The sequence below is a fragment of the Calonectris borealis genome, chromosome 1 (assembly GCF_964195595.1).
Source record: "Calonectris borealis chromosome 1, bCalBor7.hap1.2, whole genome shotgun sequence".
NCBI classification, from domain to species: Eukaryota; Metazoa; Chordata; class Aves; order Procellariiformes; family Procellariidae; genus Calonectris; species Calonectris borealis.
The window spans coordinates 114,509,585-114,525,003 of record NC_134312.1 but is presented as its reverse complement, the minus strand read 5'-3'; the positions used below and the strand labels follow the sequence as shown (position 1 = coordinate 114,525,003).

At 44.2% G+C, this 15,419-nt stretch overlaps 1 protein-coding gene across 1 annotated transcript in view; it reads left to right on the top strand.

Moving 5' to 3' along the window:
- Positions 1 to 8,120, top strand: part of CYYR1 (cysteine and tyrosine rich 1) — a 60,488-nt gene extending 52,368 nt beyond the window's left edge. The window contains exons 3-4 of the mRNA XM_075173901.1: positions 2,200 to 2,357; positions 5,425 to 8,120. Of these exons, the coding sequence (XP_075030002.1) occupies positions 2,200 to 2,357; positions 5,425 to 5,558 (292 nt within the window). The 3' untranslated portion in view covers positions 5,559 to 8,120. The remainder of the gene's footprint in view (positions 1 to 2,199; positions 2,358 to 5,424) is intronic.
- The last annotated feature ends 7,299 nt before the right edge of the window (positions 8,121 to 15,419 follow it).

Sequence of the window (15,419 nt, the reverse complement as noted above, 5' to 3'; positions counted from 1 at the left end):
TCAGCCTTTAGGATGGAGGTTGGGTTTTCCTCAGGGTGCATCTGGTTAGAAGTGCAAGAAGCTGTTGTGGTTTCTGGGATTTGAGCAGGTCAGCCAGGCAGGGCGTACCTGGGATGCAGGAGCTGGGCAGCAGTAGACCGCGTACAAAGCAGAAATGCAATGCAGGACCTGAGGCCAGTGGTCAGCAGTGGCTGATTCTGCTCCTTCCACCTGGGAGACGGATTATTTCAGCGTAACAGAGTTCCCTGCGACTCTGCGATGCAGCCCTCCCGGCAAGGGGCACAGTGATTCATCCACTAAGTGGATGTAGCAAAAGCAGTAGCGATTCACTGTTGTTTATAATAGGGGTACCGTGCATTATGCCTGATTTTTTAATTGTGATATTCTAAGAAAACTTTCCGGAATGAAGAGAGTGTTGTGTTAAAGTGTCTCCTGAATCAAACTGTTTTCTCATACGGCAGTTTCTCTCAAGGTAGAGATAATATTCCCAGAGAGAGCAGGATGGGAAAACTGGAGGTCTCTTGGTCACATCTTCCAAGAGCATCAGACTATCTTTTTGTTAGATGCAAACTGTCAGGGACGTGAAGGGCGTGGGGAAGTATTTCTCAGTTACTCATGGTGGTTAATACCAAAGCACTTGATCACATCAGTGTTTTGAGCTACTGGTTTTATGGCCAGGTGCTTGCTGCCATGAATTAGGGTTTTGTAAATTAGGCCTTTATATATTCTGCAAAATATTAACAGGTTTACTCTCCCTGCACACTCTTCATTCATTGCTACATAACAGCAGAGAGCAATTTAGATCCCTGGCAGTGTATTTTAGTAAGACAGCAAATTGTTTGTGTTTACTTATGCTATAGAATTCAGTAATTGTACTGCAAATCTTGGCCAAGTTCCTCAATAGTTGGGGCCTAAAAACAAGCTCTTAAATTCATATTTAGGTTCCTAAGGTCTGATTTTTCAAATATTGAGTCCATCCTGACTCTTGCTGACTTTTTGGCTATCAGGCTATCAGCATTTTGAAAATCAGGCCTCTATGTGTTCCCACACTTGTATGGGGAAGCTAAACTATGGTTTAGGCTCCTTTTAATAGTTGTCTTTGTAGTATTGCAGTGCCTGTTTTATTCTCTACATTGCAATAATTCCTAGTGGAGCTTATTCATGTTGACAAACTATCAGTTTGGATTGATTAAAATGTCTAGTAAAAGAGTTGCCAGCAAGGTTGCTATTTGAAATCTTTGCTGGAAGATGAAGAGGTGCATAGAGTAAGAATACTTCTGTCAAGTCACTGGGTATTTTTCATAGAAGGGCAGGCTATAAATACCATCTTTAATATAACATATGCTTCACTGCCTGTGTCTGACAACAAACCTGAGTGAACTAGGGTTCATCAGAAGGGCTGATTTTGCCTTCAATATTATTGGGAGCTCTTCAGTGCCTTTTGGTGAGGTTTTTCTCTCATGTGTCAGTGCACTAAGGCTTCCTTTCCTTTCTCTATATAATTTCAAGGAAAGTCTGATTCTTTACTTCAGGGGCTGAGCTAAATTCTTTCCTCTGGACCATTTTAAAAGAAATCGTTTAAGCCTCAAATACTTATGCTGGCTGCAGCAGCAGATGTGTGAAAGAGTGGGCATTCGCTTTGCTTTTTGCTGCTCATCCTCAAAGAAGAGGAGGCTTTTCTTAATCTGTGGGCTCAGAAGCACAGCAGAAGGACTTTTTGACCTAAGATAAAACAATGACAAAACCACTCCTGTGGAAGCACAGCATGCAGGCGCTTCGGGATGCTTCTGGAATATATTACTGGGGATTACTTACTCTTTCTTTTCAAAAAAAAATCATACCGATGCCTTTAGGAAAAAAAAAAGTCTTGTGTGATGAGGGGAAAGGGAAGAAATTATTCTTGGTAATATTTAAAAGTTGTTAAATTCAGAAGGCCCTGGAATGGGAGGATTTAACATGGGGTAAATCAGCAGAGTGATCTGGCACGATTGCAAAGGCGACTTTGAAAGAGTTTTGCATTTTGGTCTTGGAGATCTTTCATTTCTTCTATTCAGATGCCCTGATGAATCAAGATCTGCAGCATTTTCAGTAATCAATATGCACTTTTTTCCTCAAATGAGGGCCACTCCTGAGAAAAGAATTTTGTTTTGTAAACATCATTTGGCTGAGAATGACTGCATGTTTCCATTCCCCTTGCAGAGGCACAGCCATAGCTGGAATTGTTTTTGGTATAGTATTTATAATGGGAGTGATTGCTGGGATTGCCATCTGTATCTGCATGTGCATGAAGAACAACCGTGGGACTCGAGTAGGGGTCATCCGAACTACGCACATCAACACTATCAGCACGTACCCAGGTAAGGAAGCGAAGTGACAGCCCTGCAAGAGTGCCTGCATTCGTGGTAAAAGTCTATCTTCGGATAGTTACGGCTCCGCAGTAAATGGGGGACGTGAATACAGCAGGCAGCTCTTCTCAGTCCGGAGGGGAGCGGCATGACTCCCTGCTGAGAAACGCGAGACAGCTCAGTGTGCGCAGTGTTCGTCAGTGCAGCACTCTGCCTGGGCTAATTTATTCAGCTATTCAGTGGGCTAATGAGATCTGGCGGGGTGCCATACTCACACAGCTGTATGGCTTGCGATGCCCGCAGTAGCACGTTGAGACCTCGCTCAGGGCGGTGCTGCATTGTGCAGGATAGACCTTCTCCGTGTGCCAGAGGCTCTCTGGCAACGGATCAGTTGTTCTTCTTTTGTTCTTCTGGTTCTTGTATTAGCCCTTGTTCACGTGCAGTCAGCTCCCTTTCATTGTCGGATATAATGGGGGCCTGACATACCACAGAGAGGGGAAAACCTGGACAAGAAGGTCTGTGGGTCATAGCGCAAAGGCTTCGAGTGGTGCCACATGGAGTCTAATGCAGCCCCAGCTGGCTGGTACTCGGCCAGAGCTCACAAGCCCTGCTGGGTGCTGCAGGATCCCAGATGACTTCTACAAAGGCACACAGACGTCTTTGCGGTGTGTTCTCTGCTGAGTGTCCCAGGAGGGACTGCTGGCTGGCATGCGGTGCTGGATCCGAGCTACCTCTCTGCATCCGCCTGGCACCGTGCCTGAACTGATAGGAACTTGGAGCACGGTGCAGAGATGCCCGTTGCGCCTTGGTCAAAGTTAGCTGAGACCTGGCAGTGCTTGTTAGCTCTAGCTTAGCGTTGGACGTGCTCAATGGAGGCCTGTCTGTGGGTTCACATTGTTCTGGTGTAATGGTTTTTTAGGTGCAGGGCAGTACCAGGGGAGGCACAGAGCCTAAGTCAGATCTGGCACTGAGCAAATAAGCTGTTACAGGCTCTGGGGCACCCCACGGGACAGTAGGGACCCCTCATGGGTCTGCTCCAGTGCAGTTGTGCCCATAGTGAGTGGGAACTGGTACATCAGGCTGTAACTGAGCTAGCTCTGTGCAGAGCCGCTCTGCACCACACTTGTCAACTCACGCCAGTCTAGATTGGGGTACAGGAGCACCAAAGGTGGATCTGCATCCAGCCAGCTGGGGTCTGCAAGGCTCATTTGTCTGGCTCCCCACCACGAGAAAGTGGCCACGTTGTTGAAGAGCAAAACTGACCCTGGAAGCAGCATAACGGTGTTTATGCAATGTAACTATGTCTGTGCTTCAATGACACTGTTAATTACAAATCCAGGAGCGATTGCCTTGGGATAACTTGAGAGTTCACTGTAATAAAAGGCAATGGTGTTTCATGGATGAAGTCCCCTCACCCCACTCTTACAGATCCCCTGCCTTTATATTCCCTCCTGTTGCAAAGGTTGCGGCAAATCCCAGGTGCATTATGTATACTTACAGGCAAGCTATGCAATATTTATTATGCATTCCTTTATCACATTCACTGCTCTGAGTGTCTGTTTTCTCCCTCATGCTCTTACTTTCCAGTTAAACTAAAACCATCTATAATCATCCTTATCATTGCAACATTGTTTTGCATAGAGAGATGAGTAATGAAAGAAAACTGCAATATTCTCAACCATGAATTGCTGAAGAGCTACTTCAGGATCTAATAGTCACTGCAAGCTGTAAAAACAAGAGCAAAATGAAGATTCCAGGGCTGTAGCCTTTTCCTCCCCAAGTCTGCTCCTGCAATGACTCACCCCTATCTCTCCACCTCCAGGCAGTTTGGCTCTGCATGCTCCCCATTCCTGGTGCAAACATTAGTTTGAGCAGTGCTTCCTCTCAGCAGCAGCAATTTTTTGGAGAATGGGGAAGCTCTGAAATTATTTCCATGTTCCCTGCTGTCATGAACACTTCTGGATGACTGACCTGGCTTTGACTGCAGGGTTTGTGATCCACCTCCCCCCTGCCATTACCTGTTTTGGACAGGAACAGCAAGCGAGGGGATGCCCTTCCTTTGGCCTCAGCCACAGTGGCAGACGGGTTTTCAGAGAGCAGGGAGTGCTTTTCATGGCACACTGGGATTTGAGTCTCTTCCCCCCATCAGAAACATCCTAGGTTTCTGTTTCCTCTCTATTCAAGTGCTATTTCACTGCCAGTCTGCCTGAGACATCTAGGGAGGGCGTAGGAAAGCATCCATGGTGACATGAACAGAGAAGCTGCAGACTCTGGACCTTAAAATTTGTAGAGACTACTCTAGTGGGGTCTTGATATGGAGCCTTCAGTTCCCACCGTGCTATCATTCTGCAGCATTTGCTGTCTTTATGATCCCTGAATTAATCCTCCCTCTGTAAAGTTATTAGAAGTAGTTGAGAAAATGTTTTCAGCTGTTTGTGAATATTTTTGTTGTTTCCTAAATGCCTGACCCAGTTTACAAATGTGGGGCTCTCCTCAGATGTCTCTGTTGGGGTGAACAAGGCGAAAGCTTTGTTCTTCCTCAGCCCGAGCCCTGGGAAGTCCTGGGAAGAAGTCCAGCATTTGCCCTGGAAGATGTGACGCTGCTGTGCAGTGAGGAGCTTTCAGCTGTGTTTGGCATGGCATGGCACGGCACACGTCTCCTGGGGATCCAGAGGGTGGTTGAGAGGTCTGTGGAGATCAGCGAAAGCCGTCAATTTGAGAGGACATAAGTCCATGTTGCTGCTGAAGGGGGTGGAAGGGAGTGGATCTGATAAAAACCCAACCTTCCTCCCCTGAAAAAGTTTAGCTCTGCCACATCACCCTGGTATCATCTGCCATATGGCCACTCAAACGCTGTCACCAGCACAACATGTCGGTGGGCACACGGCTAAGCAGTGAAGGAAAGGGCAATAAGCAAGGGCTTGCATTGACATAAAGGGACTGTATAATGACAGTTTGAAAAAAAAGTGATGGCGTTGCCAGGAGACTTGACATCTGTTGTAGGGAAGTCTGAATGTCAACTAGAAAATACTTGGAGGCCCGCATTTTTAACTATGTCTTCTTTTTTCTCCCACTCCAGTGGCTCCACCACCATACAGTTACGAATACGAAATGGAGTACCCAGCTGACCTACCTCCACCTTATACTCCAACGCCACAGACTTCGATACAGTATCCCCCACCCCCTCCTTACCCTGGATATTCAGGGAAATAGTCTCATGGCTTCACAGGGATATTAACTGCCTGTTGAAACAGCCAGCACCGTTGGAACAAATACTGTCAGCTCAGGGACAAATAGGATGGGGTCTGCATCAACCCATATGGCCAGGTGTTGAAATAACCTGGGAGGGTTGCCAAGGCTCACGACGAAGAAAAATACTGTCCACTCTGGACCATCATATTTCATGATTAAACAACGCGTGACCAAAGAAACAGTTCCTGTAAGTTAGTGCCTGATGAGTAGAGCTTAGCATCAGTGCTTAGCTTCAGCGGCAGCCCATTACAGCGCGTGGGAGTGGGGGTCTTCCCATGTAAGAACACGCACGTGGTGCAAATGGTTCAAGCTCTTTCAAAAGCACAGGAGGCAGCTGCTGGGGCTTATTTGGGGGGAAAACTCCAACTGTTGTCTTCAAGAATGTGTTACATCTTTTCTTGAAGTGAGGGGAATAAGGAAGAACCAGGAAGACTGAAGCTATTTTCAGTTCTACTTGAGACCGATAATACCCGACGATCAGCTGTGCATATTGGTCTGATAAGCATATTATCAAGAGAAGTGCTGTTGGAGTTATTCAGTAACCAAAAAACAATGGAATTTTTTTTGGCCAAGTGCAGGTTGTTTTAAGTGCCTACTTTTAAACAGTTTGAGACTAGTTTTAGCCTGAAATGTAAACATAAAGAGCATTTTTAATGTGAAATACACTAATTTATAGCTGATTTACTTTTACCTGGACTTAAATACTGTATACATTGGACATGTGCTACAATGACTTTTATATCAGCAAATGATACTTCGTTTTTTGTAAAAAATGCTGCATCGGGAAAACTCACAAGTGGAAGAAGAAATACAACCCAAATATTAAAACACAGATTTTTCTTCAATTGGATTGCATAAAGACTATTTTTTTTTTAAATCATATTGCTTACCAGTAATAATGATACTCAGCCTAACCAAAGAGATGAGCAGAGAGACTGTGAGCATCAGATTACTTTTGAATGTTGTCTTGGGCATTTTAAAACTGTAAGTCACCAAATAATATTTTTTGCATTTGTCACACATATTGTTTAAAATGTCTTAATCTCTACTATGTAAAGTACAGGCCTTCATGATTTAAAATGTTCCATATACTTACGGGGCTAACTGTAATTCAGCAGCACCTATTTGACTTCAGAATAGAGTATCCCATTACCTAAAGCATCATCCTTTAATGGTAAGACTAGTATTTTTCTCAGTTTTATATGCGAACCACGAAGACAGTGGTTCTCTTTGGGGATTTAAAAGTGCTGAATGCCCTTAGTTTGAGTGGGGTGGCTGGGCAGTTTGAGAATGCTACAGCCAAAATAGCAGAAGGTAACAAAAATACAGCATCTAGAGTTCAGGACAGAGCACCAGGTCCATTTCAGAAGGAGAGACTACCCTGATTCCCAGAGATCAGAACGCATTTAAATGTTTTCCAGTGTGGCCCTCATCTTCTTTTCAGGTGTATCAGTGTATTAATGAATAAAAAAACAGCTTGCAAAAGGTGATACCATATCCAAGTGAGGTCGGCTGACAACCTCTCATCACCCCCTAAGTCTGATATTTTTGGCATTCAGTCCTGATTCCGGGAAGAACTCAAGCAGCCTTTGAACTTTGAGCACAAAAGTTATTCAGAGGCCTTCTTGTGAACAAGACCTTATGGACTGTTCTTGCTCAGATTCTGTAATTGTATTCGTCCTTTCCAGGCTGACTAAGCTTATCCTCTTGAAACCCCACTTGAAAGCGCAAATGGCTTCAGTCCTCGCCACTGCAAGTTCAGAAGATCTATGTTGTGGCCCTTGGCCAAACCGAGCCTTGAGTCACAGGCCCAGTGGCTACCTAGGCATTTGTAACCCAGTCAGAGGAGAACTGCGCTGCGTCATAGATTTTGGTTGCTGCTGGTCCCTTGGAGTCTTCTCCAAGGAAGGAGAGTTGTATTCTCATTTCTGTTTTGCTGCTTAGAGGTGACAAGTCCGGAACTAGGTTATCCTTACAATTACTTCTACTCTGCCCTACGTCCCGCAACATTTCAGCTGGTACCATGACCTCTCAAGAGACTGATGTTCCTCAGTTGAAATCTTCCCATGAAGTGCAACCTTCTGCGCACGATGTTTTGGCAGTCCCTGCTCAAAACCATCTGCTGGGGTATTGATGTGCCTTCAACGTGGTGGCCAGCGTGAAGAACAGAATAAGCATAGTTTTCTCTGTGGGAAGTCCTGTTTGTACCACATCATTCTACGCTAGTACCTCAGCACTTTCCAGTTGATCATACGGGATGATATTTCTGTGCCAAAAAGTTACCTATAGATAAGGAGTATTGTCATTTCTCCCATTCTTGTATTTCATTTCTTTGTGCTGAACACGCAGACACACAAATCAAAGCACAGTTTGTTTTTGATGAATCCGGTCTCCCGAAAAATACAGAGAGAGAAAACTATCCTATAGATTGTAAATCTTCCCTTAGAGGAAGAATTTCTCCAGCTGTGACATTTGTCAGAACAAGTTATAGAGCAGGTTTCTTAAATAAAAAGGCATTTCTGGAAAATAACTAAAAGTCTTTGATCACAGAGTCCTCTGTTTTTCAGCTTTACGATTGCGTGTTGCCTCTGATGATCTTGCATAAAGGTCACGGTGAGTGAAGTACCTACAACGTATACATGGCTTATTCCAGGGGACAATTATGGAAATAGGAATTTGAGAATTTCATAGCGATAGCGAGCTATTTGTTTGATATGGAAACACTAATGTAGATGTTGATTTTAGTATGTTAATTAATCTTCTGCAGATTCATATATATTGGGCCATACCAGACAATGATTTTAATCTCAAAGGACACCACATCTCTTGTCCTTGCTAAGGGCATAAAACATAAAGGTGTTGCCCTTCCAGCAAACCAGGTAAAACTAGTAGAGAGTAGCCTCTTTTCAGAGAGAGGTGATGATTGCATCGAAAATAAGCAAGCAAACTGAGACAGCCAAAGAGGAGGAGGGAGTGAGAAAGATTTATAAAAGTAAAGGAATGGAACAAAGAAGTTGTTGCTTAAACAAATGGGAGCGTTTGCTAATACTCAAGTTTTATTAGTTGAATTTAGTTGAAAAAATTGCAGTGTTGTTATACCTTAAGTGTTACTTTCTTTGTGTGGAAACATGTAATTTGTTCAACACCTCCATATTCAAAGTTCCTGCAGTGCAGATATTGCCGGCCAGTAGTCGTTTATTCTGTTTCACATGAATAGCTTGCAGATGAGTGGACTAGTACAAAGACTTTTTACTTAGTCACACTGACTTATTTCAGTCTCATGCCCTACATCATACTCTAAAGTAAGAAAAAAAATACAAAAATGTAATCTATGGCTGGGAAAGGCCAAACGATCTTTTGCTTTTCTCGCTTGGCAGTGGACAATATCACTAATTTGGTCAGTGAATGTAGTGTTGCCCTGAGCAGTTCATATACTTGGACCAGATGCTACTGATTTTCTTGTGGTCTGGGGTTGCTCTGCCTTTGGTTCACGATTTCTAGGCTGAGCTGGGGAGGCAGACGGGGAAGGTCACTGTGTCAGGAGTACAGGACCGGGTCCCAGGAGCCTTTCTCTGTCCTTCCGTAGTTTAGCACATTAGATGGCTGCCTGGTTGCACGGTTGCTGCTACGGATTGGAAGCAGCAGGAGTTGCAGGTGCTTACAAGGGCACATATGCTTGCATACGTGCTGATGCCAGTCCTCTTTTGTGGAAAAAAAAAGAATTCTGTGTGATGTCTTAGTTAATCATGTATCGGGGATATTTCAAGCCATGATTCATTTTGCAAACTTAGTTTAATCTGGCATTCCTTTAACTTTTTGTTCCCAGAAAGAGCTACTTCCAAACTAGTTATCTCTCTGACAGCCTACTGTTTCTCGGGTATATACCAAACAGCAGGAGGAATGTATTTAAGAGCTAATGACCCATTTGGGAGACTTTACAAATTAGGTAATAATGAGTTGGAGGAGTTAAAAGGCCAAGGCAAAGCCAAGGGAAGTTAATGTGCTAGGCTGCCATTACCTAAATGACACACTCCGATGAAAGGATCGTTAATGCTATTGTAAGCCTTTTTTAATTAATGAAAAATGTAACGATTTGCTTTTTTAATGTTGATAACTTTGAAAGATGCTGTTTTACCAGTGCACTAGACCGGATTTTCGATAGTGCCACAATGAAAAGATCAGATTGCTCCATAGAGCACCTGGATCGATATTAACACTGTTCTCGGCATAGTAGAAATAGAGTCTTTCAATTTAAAGCAAATGTTCTCAAGACCCTTTGTGAAACCACAGTGATACTTTTTGGACATAATGGGATAGTTCATAAAGCACTGATGGCTATCAGAATAGTAAATGTTTGGCATTTTTTGTGTTCACTTTCATCCTGGAAGCTCTCCAAATACTTTAGTAACTAGAAAAATAATTATTTTAGTCACCTTGGAATAAAATGCAACATGTATTTAACAGCACACAGTAATAGTATGTAACACCCTGAGGCAGAAACTGCACAAAAGAATCAAGGGAAATTGAATATATTTCTTCAGTTTCACTAAAACGTCAGTGCTTGGACAAAACACCTTGAGAAAATAAAGACCAGGACCTTCTATCAAGTGGTCCTTATTGTTTTCCAATGGGTACGCCCAGTCTACTGGTGGTTTTTATATTGCAGCAATGTATGAGGTCCGAAAAGCAGAGCCCCGGTCCAAGCCTGGATTGTAGTGCACCCATTCTAAAAACACCCCTCCTGCTCCATCATGATCTTGGTGTGCAGCCAAAAGAGATGAACAAGCAGAGGACTAAAGAAAGGAGGGGTGATGGTCCCTCACTTTACAAAAAGGAAGGAGAGATGGGGAAAAACAAAATGGTCAAGACTTTTTGATTTTGCATGACCTACGGAGGACGCTCGCTGATGCTGTTGCCAGTGACCGTCACTGTAGGAAGGGCAAAAGCGATGAGCACAGGCTGTGCTAAGAGCTGCCATGCAATCAGGAGAACAGCCCAGAGAAGGATCCAGGGAGCTCCGGCTTGGGGATCATGTAACTCAAGTTGCTGGAGGCAATAACTAGAGCAGAAACGTTTGTCTGTCCGGTTTGCTGTGAAGATTAGATGGTCAATATTTACACAGCACTGGGAATGGGAAATGTGAATTATTTTTGTTACGCTATGCACCGTTAGTATTTTGCATCCTTGGTGGAGAGTAGGAAAGGGCAGCCTTTGGATGCCATTGCTATCACAGTGGTGACTAAGAATGGACTAAAGCCAACAGAAACAAAAGGAAAGCCAAAGACTTAGGTGTTTCTGAAGAAAGTGGGTTTTTTTGTCAGCCTAGCATATGGAGCCGGTTCCTTCATGGAGGCGAGCTGGCCTGCTGCCAGCGGAGGCAGCTGATTTTAAATAGCTGAAGCCTGCAGGAGGGAGGCTGAAGTGGGAACTGTGTAATGCTGGTTTTCCCCAGGCCGGAGTCTTCACCTGAGCCCTCTGCTCACTCGCAGGAAACCTGCTGAGGGGGAGGCTTCTAGGCAGTTCTCTTTTCTTGCATTAATGCCAGGCTGGCCATCTTAGCCCTTTGCAACACATCTATGATATGTTCATTTTCAGGAACACGGGCAAAACCATTTTTTCATGGCCAGTAAGCCATCCCCAACTTTCTCTCGATAGATCCTGCATCGTATTGACGGGAAGTCCTCCATTACAGGACCTAATCTGGACACTGGTGGGGCCTTTTGCCAGTTTATCCAAATTGCCCAGTCTTTTTTATATTACAGCATATTTACCAGTGACTCATCTCGTTGCCCTTATTTTACACGCTCTCTCAAGATCCCTCAGGGCTGTGTCCTTATTTTACTGCTGCTTGCCAAAGAGCTTTTCCGAAGACCGCTGATCACAGGAAAACATTTTCCAAGCAGACCCTTCCCCTGCCCCCCTCCATTGCCACCGCTGGGAGCTGCCTGGGGAGGCTGGGCTCTGCAAGTCATCCCTGCCCTGGATTTAAACATCACCTCCTCCGCAGGGGAGGAAGACCAGCTGTTCAGCAGCTATCCTGAGATCACCCTCAGCCCAAGCTTTGCTTGTGATGAAACTCCGCTCTCTCTCTCCGTTTCCAAAAATCCAAATGTGGTCAGTTTAGAAAGAGGAAAGGGAAATGGAAAAAGAAGTCATGCCCACATCTGCTTTCTGGTTTAGCTCAGCTCCGAGGGATGTCTTTTTCCCCGTGTATTGCCAGCTATCAGGTTGACAGCACATCTCCTCTTTTCTAAACATTTCTGTTTTCCTTCGCTGTAGATCATCTTTAACAGGAGAGGAGGGCATGCTATGGGCATCTGTGAAACTGCAAAGCCCAAACATTCTCTGGGGCTGCCTTGAGATTTCGGTACCTATAGCCCCTGCTCTGTGTCTGGACCTTTGTGAACAATCGTTCAACTGGGAAATTGTTTTTACCCTTTTTGTTGAAGTATAATACACTTCCTGGGTTAATTTTTAGATATGTAATGCCCCTTGGTCTTATACAGGCAGTAACTTGTTGGTGATTAGGCTGTGCTTAATTAAACAAAATGTTAATCTATGGCTGGGAATCCAGTGAACCCATGTAGTAGGCCTCAAACTCTTTCATTATACCCTGAAACTTGAACAATAACTCGACAACTACAGATTGTATAGATTGTACAGTGGGATATGCAGAACATACACGTGGAATAAATCTGTATACTTCCGAGTGGCCCTTGTTGGAGGCCGAGTATCATAGCAGTGAGCTGCTTTGTTACCGTAATGGGCTTGGGGCGGTTGGTTACTTGCCAAGGCATAAAGGGATACCAGGGTACCTGCCATTTATTGACAGCTAAGAGACAAGGTTGCTTCTGTACCTGCTACTTCACATAACAAGAATTTATGAAATCATCTGAGGTTGCCCTTGTCGATTATCATCATCATTATTTCTGTGTTGAAAAAACAAGGCAGAGTTCTTGTGGGCATTCATCAGAGAAGTGCTGTGGTAGTGCAGTCTCCACTACTGTGCCTCAGCTGAGACCTCGTCAGGTAAATTCTTGAGATTTAGGAATGAAAATAAATGCATACGTGCTGCATTACTGTTCCTCATTTGGTGGTGCTCTTCCTCTGAGGTGGAGGGTGGGGGATCAGCCATCTGATTCAGGATTGGGAAGTCAGCTGATACACGTGTGTGCGCCTAATGATGAACTTGGAGATAAACCGTCCTACCTGGGTGATAGATTTAGGCTCCTTACGACAAACTGTGAACGTTTGTTTAAGAGGTCTGCCACAGCCCTTGCTACGCTATCGCTGTATATCCATCCTCATGATCCACAAGAGACTATAGCGAGGTATGAATGGTCCCTGACACATCTGAGAGACTGGTAGAGTAAAACAAGGCTTCCACCAGCTCTCACTATGTGATTACAATCAAACTAGGGCAATTAGTAATCCTTCTGTACCGGGGAGGGCTCCTTTCCCCAGCCGTGAGTGCTCACACCCCACTGTACAAGCGGCTGCTCCCGGGTTCTGCAGGGGTTGGTGTGTGGCACCTGCAGGGTGGCAAAACGAATGGGGGGCATGGAAGTAACTCAGCTTGGCAAGAGCCAATACTTATTTTCATTGAAAAACCTATCATTAAAATCCTTCTGGTTGCTGGTTTTTATTGCTGATTATAACTTCTGGTCAGCCTCAGTGAGTGAAATTGAGGACGAGCTGTGACTAGTGATGTGGGTGCAGAGAGGGGATGCTGTATGAAGCCAGGATTGAAGTCCTGCGGAAAGGCAAGCTTGACCTGATAACCAAGAAGCCTGGGAAAAGTCACAACATAAACATGTAGGTTTACTGATGCTTGTCTTTAAAGCCAGAAGAGTAGCATCCCGATGTTCCTATCCCTTCCACACCTGTCATATTCATTTAAAAAAAAAAAGATCAGGAGCCCAACATATGTTCTTTCTCTAGCTGATAAGTGCAGAGAATTTCCTTTTAAAGCCTGATCTACTCAGTGGTAAGCTTGGACAATGATCCTTCTGACACCAGTAAGGATAAGAGGGATTGATTCAGATATTAGATCTTGGCTTGTGGGAAGTGAGGGAAAACAAAGCATCCCACTAGTTGGAGCTCCAGATTCACTGACGTTTTAAAGCACTTCCCCATCCATGGATAATAGACTTATTTTGATCATGATAGTCAAGGTACCCGATGAGAGTTTTCATAAATGAAATAGGACAAGAGTGATCAGTTCCGTCTGCGACAGAAGAATAATTCTGGTCTAGACAGAGCAAAGGATCTGGTTCACCTGGTGCCCTATTCACCATGACCCTCATGTAAGACTTGCATGATGAAGTTGGATTAAGCAAGGTGGGATCTACAACCAGAAATACACTCACTCATTTTGTATCAATTTGATAAGCTGGTGTTTTTGACCTTTGCAGTTGAAAAGGGCAATTAAGTCTCTGCCATTTGCTTCTTCCATGCCCCAAGAGTAAGAAAACGGGGTACAGGCTGACCTCTGGCAGTAGCTCTGCCTATCCTTGCCCTCCTGCAGAGCACGGTGACAGCGCGGACAGGGGAACAGGCACAGCTCCGAGCATCTGCATCCAGCCTTGGGAACTGCTGGGCAATTATCTGGCCAACTCTGCAATCTCTAGACTGTTAATTTTTGAGACAGTGTAATTACTTTGCGTAAGTTGTCCATATCTGGGTGCCTACCCGAGAGTTGAGAATATTTTGTTTGACTTCCCAGCTTCTGAAAAAAAACCTCCTCCTTCCTGTATGAATGATACATTGCTATGAAAGGCCAATTCCAGTGGATCCAAGGGCTAAACAAACAAAATGATAAATCTTCCCTGAGCTTCACCTGAAGACTTCCTCACTTCAGGTAATTAGCTCCAGTCCACCCTGGGTACAAGGGTACACCCAGCCTTGTACCTAGGAAATGACAGCCAAGGATTTCTGCTAAGGGGAATTTCTCATGCTGGGCAGTGGGAGTGATTTCGGCGCTGCTTCTTTAAAATATGCGTAATGCAATCTAATTTAGAAATATTTCATTTATCCTGGTTATGAAAAGGAAACAGAACAACAGGAGGTAAGGGAAATTTTCAAGTGCAGATAAATCTTTCTGTTCTTCATATCTTGGAGGTCAGTGTTTAAAAGTAAGAAGATGTAGATAAAGATCTTCAGCAATTTTCAGTCTTCTCTTGCCTATATATTTCCCAAGTGGCTGTCAAGTGTTATTTCTTCCTGGTGTTGTCAGCTTCTATTGCCTGGTACATGATCTATATTTTAATTGACAGCCGGTAACAGCCATTCCAATCATAGTGAAAATGGTATTTTATAGCCAGTGTGGATGGAAGTCGTAACTTGAGGATGTGTCAGTCACTTGTTGGAAATATGAATAATTGATACTGAACATAATACCTTTTCACAATCTCTATTTATTAGAGACAAAGCAATCACAAAATAGCTTTTTTTTCCCCTAATGGTTCCTTTACGTATGGTTTGCTAGTCTCTGTGTAATTCAGGAAGAAAATTACTCAGCATCTAGTTAGGGTCTGAGTGAAGACTTGAACTTAGAAATGTAATTGGGCATGACAAAATATTCAGTTTTGCCCACGGAAATATTGAATACAAAGTTGATAGTTAAAGTGTCCTGCTAGCGTCATTCATTGAAATGTGCTGGCAAGACTTCAGGAGAGGTCTGCGTGGCGACATGGAGGTGCGATTGTCGCGCGTTGTGGCACACCTGGGAGGGCAGCAGAGAGGACACAACACGCAGACCCGCATCGGGGAGGTACACAGGGGCTCTGGAGAGGCTGCACCACACGCCAAGACCGCTGCTGT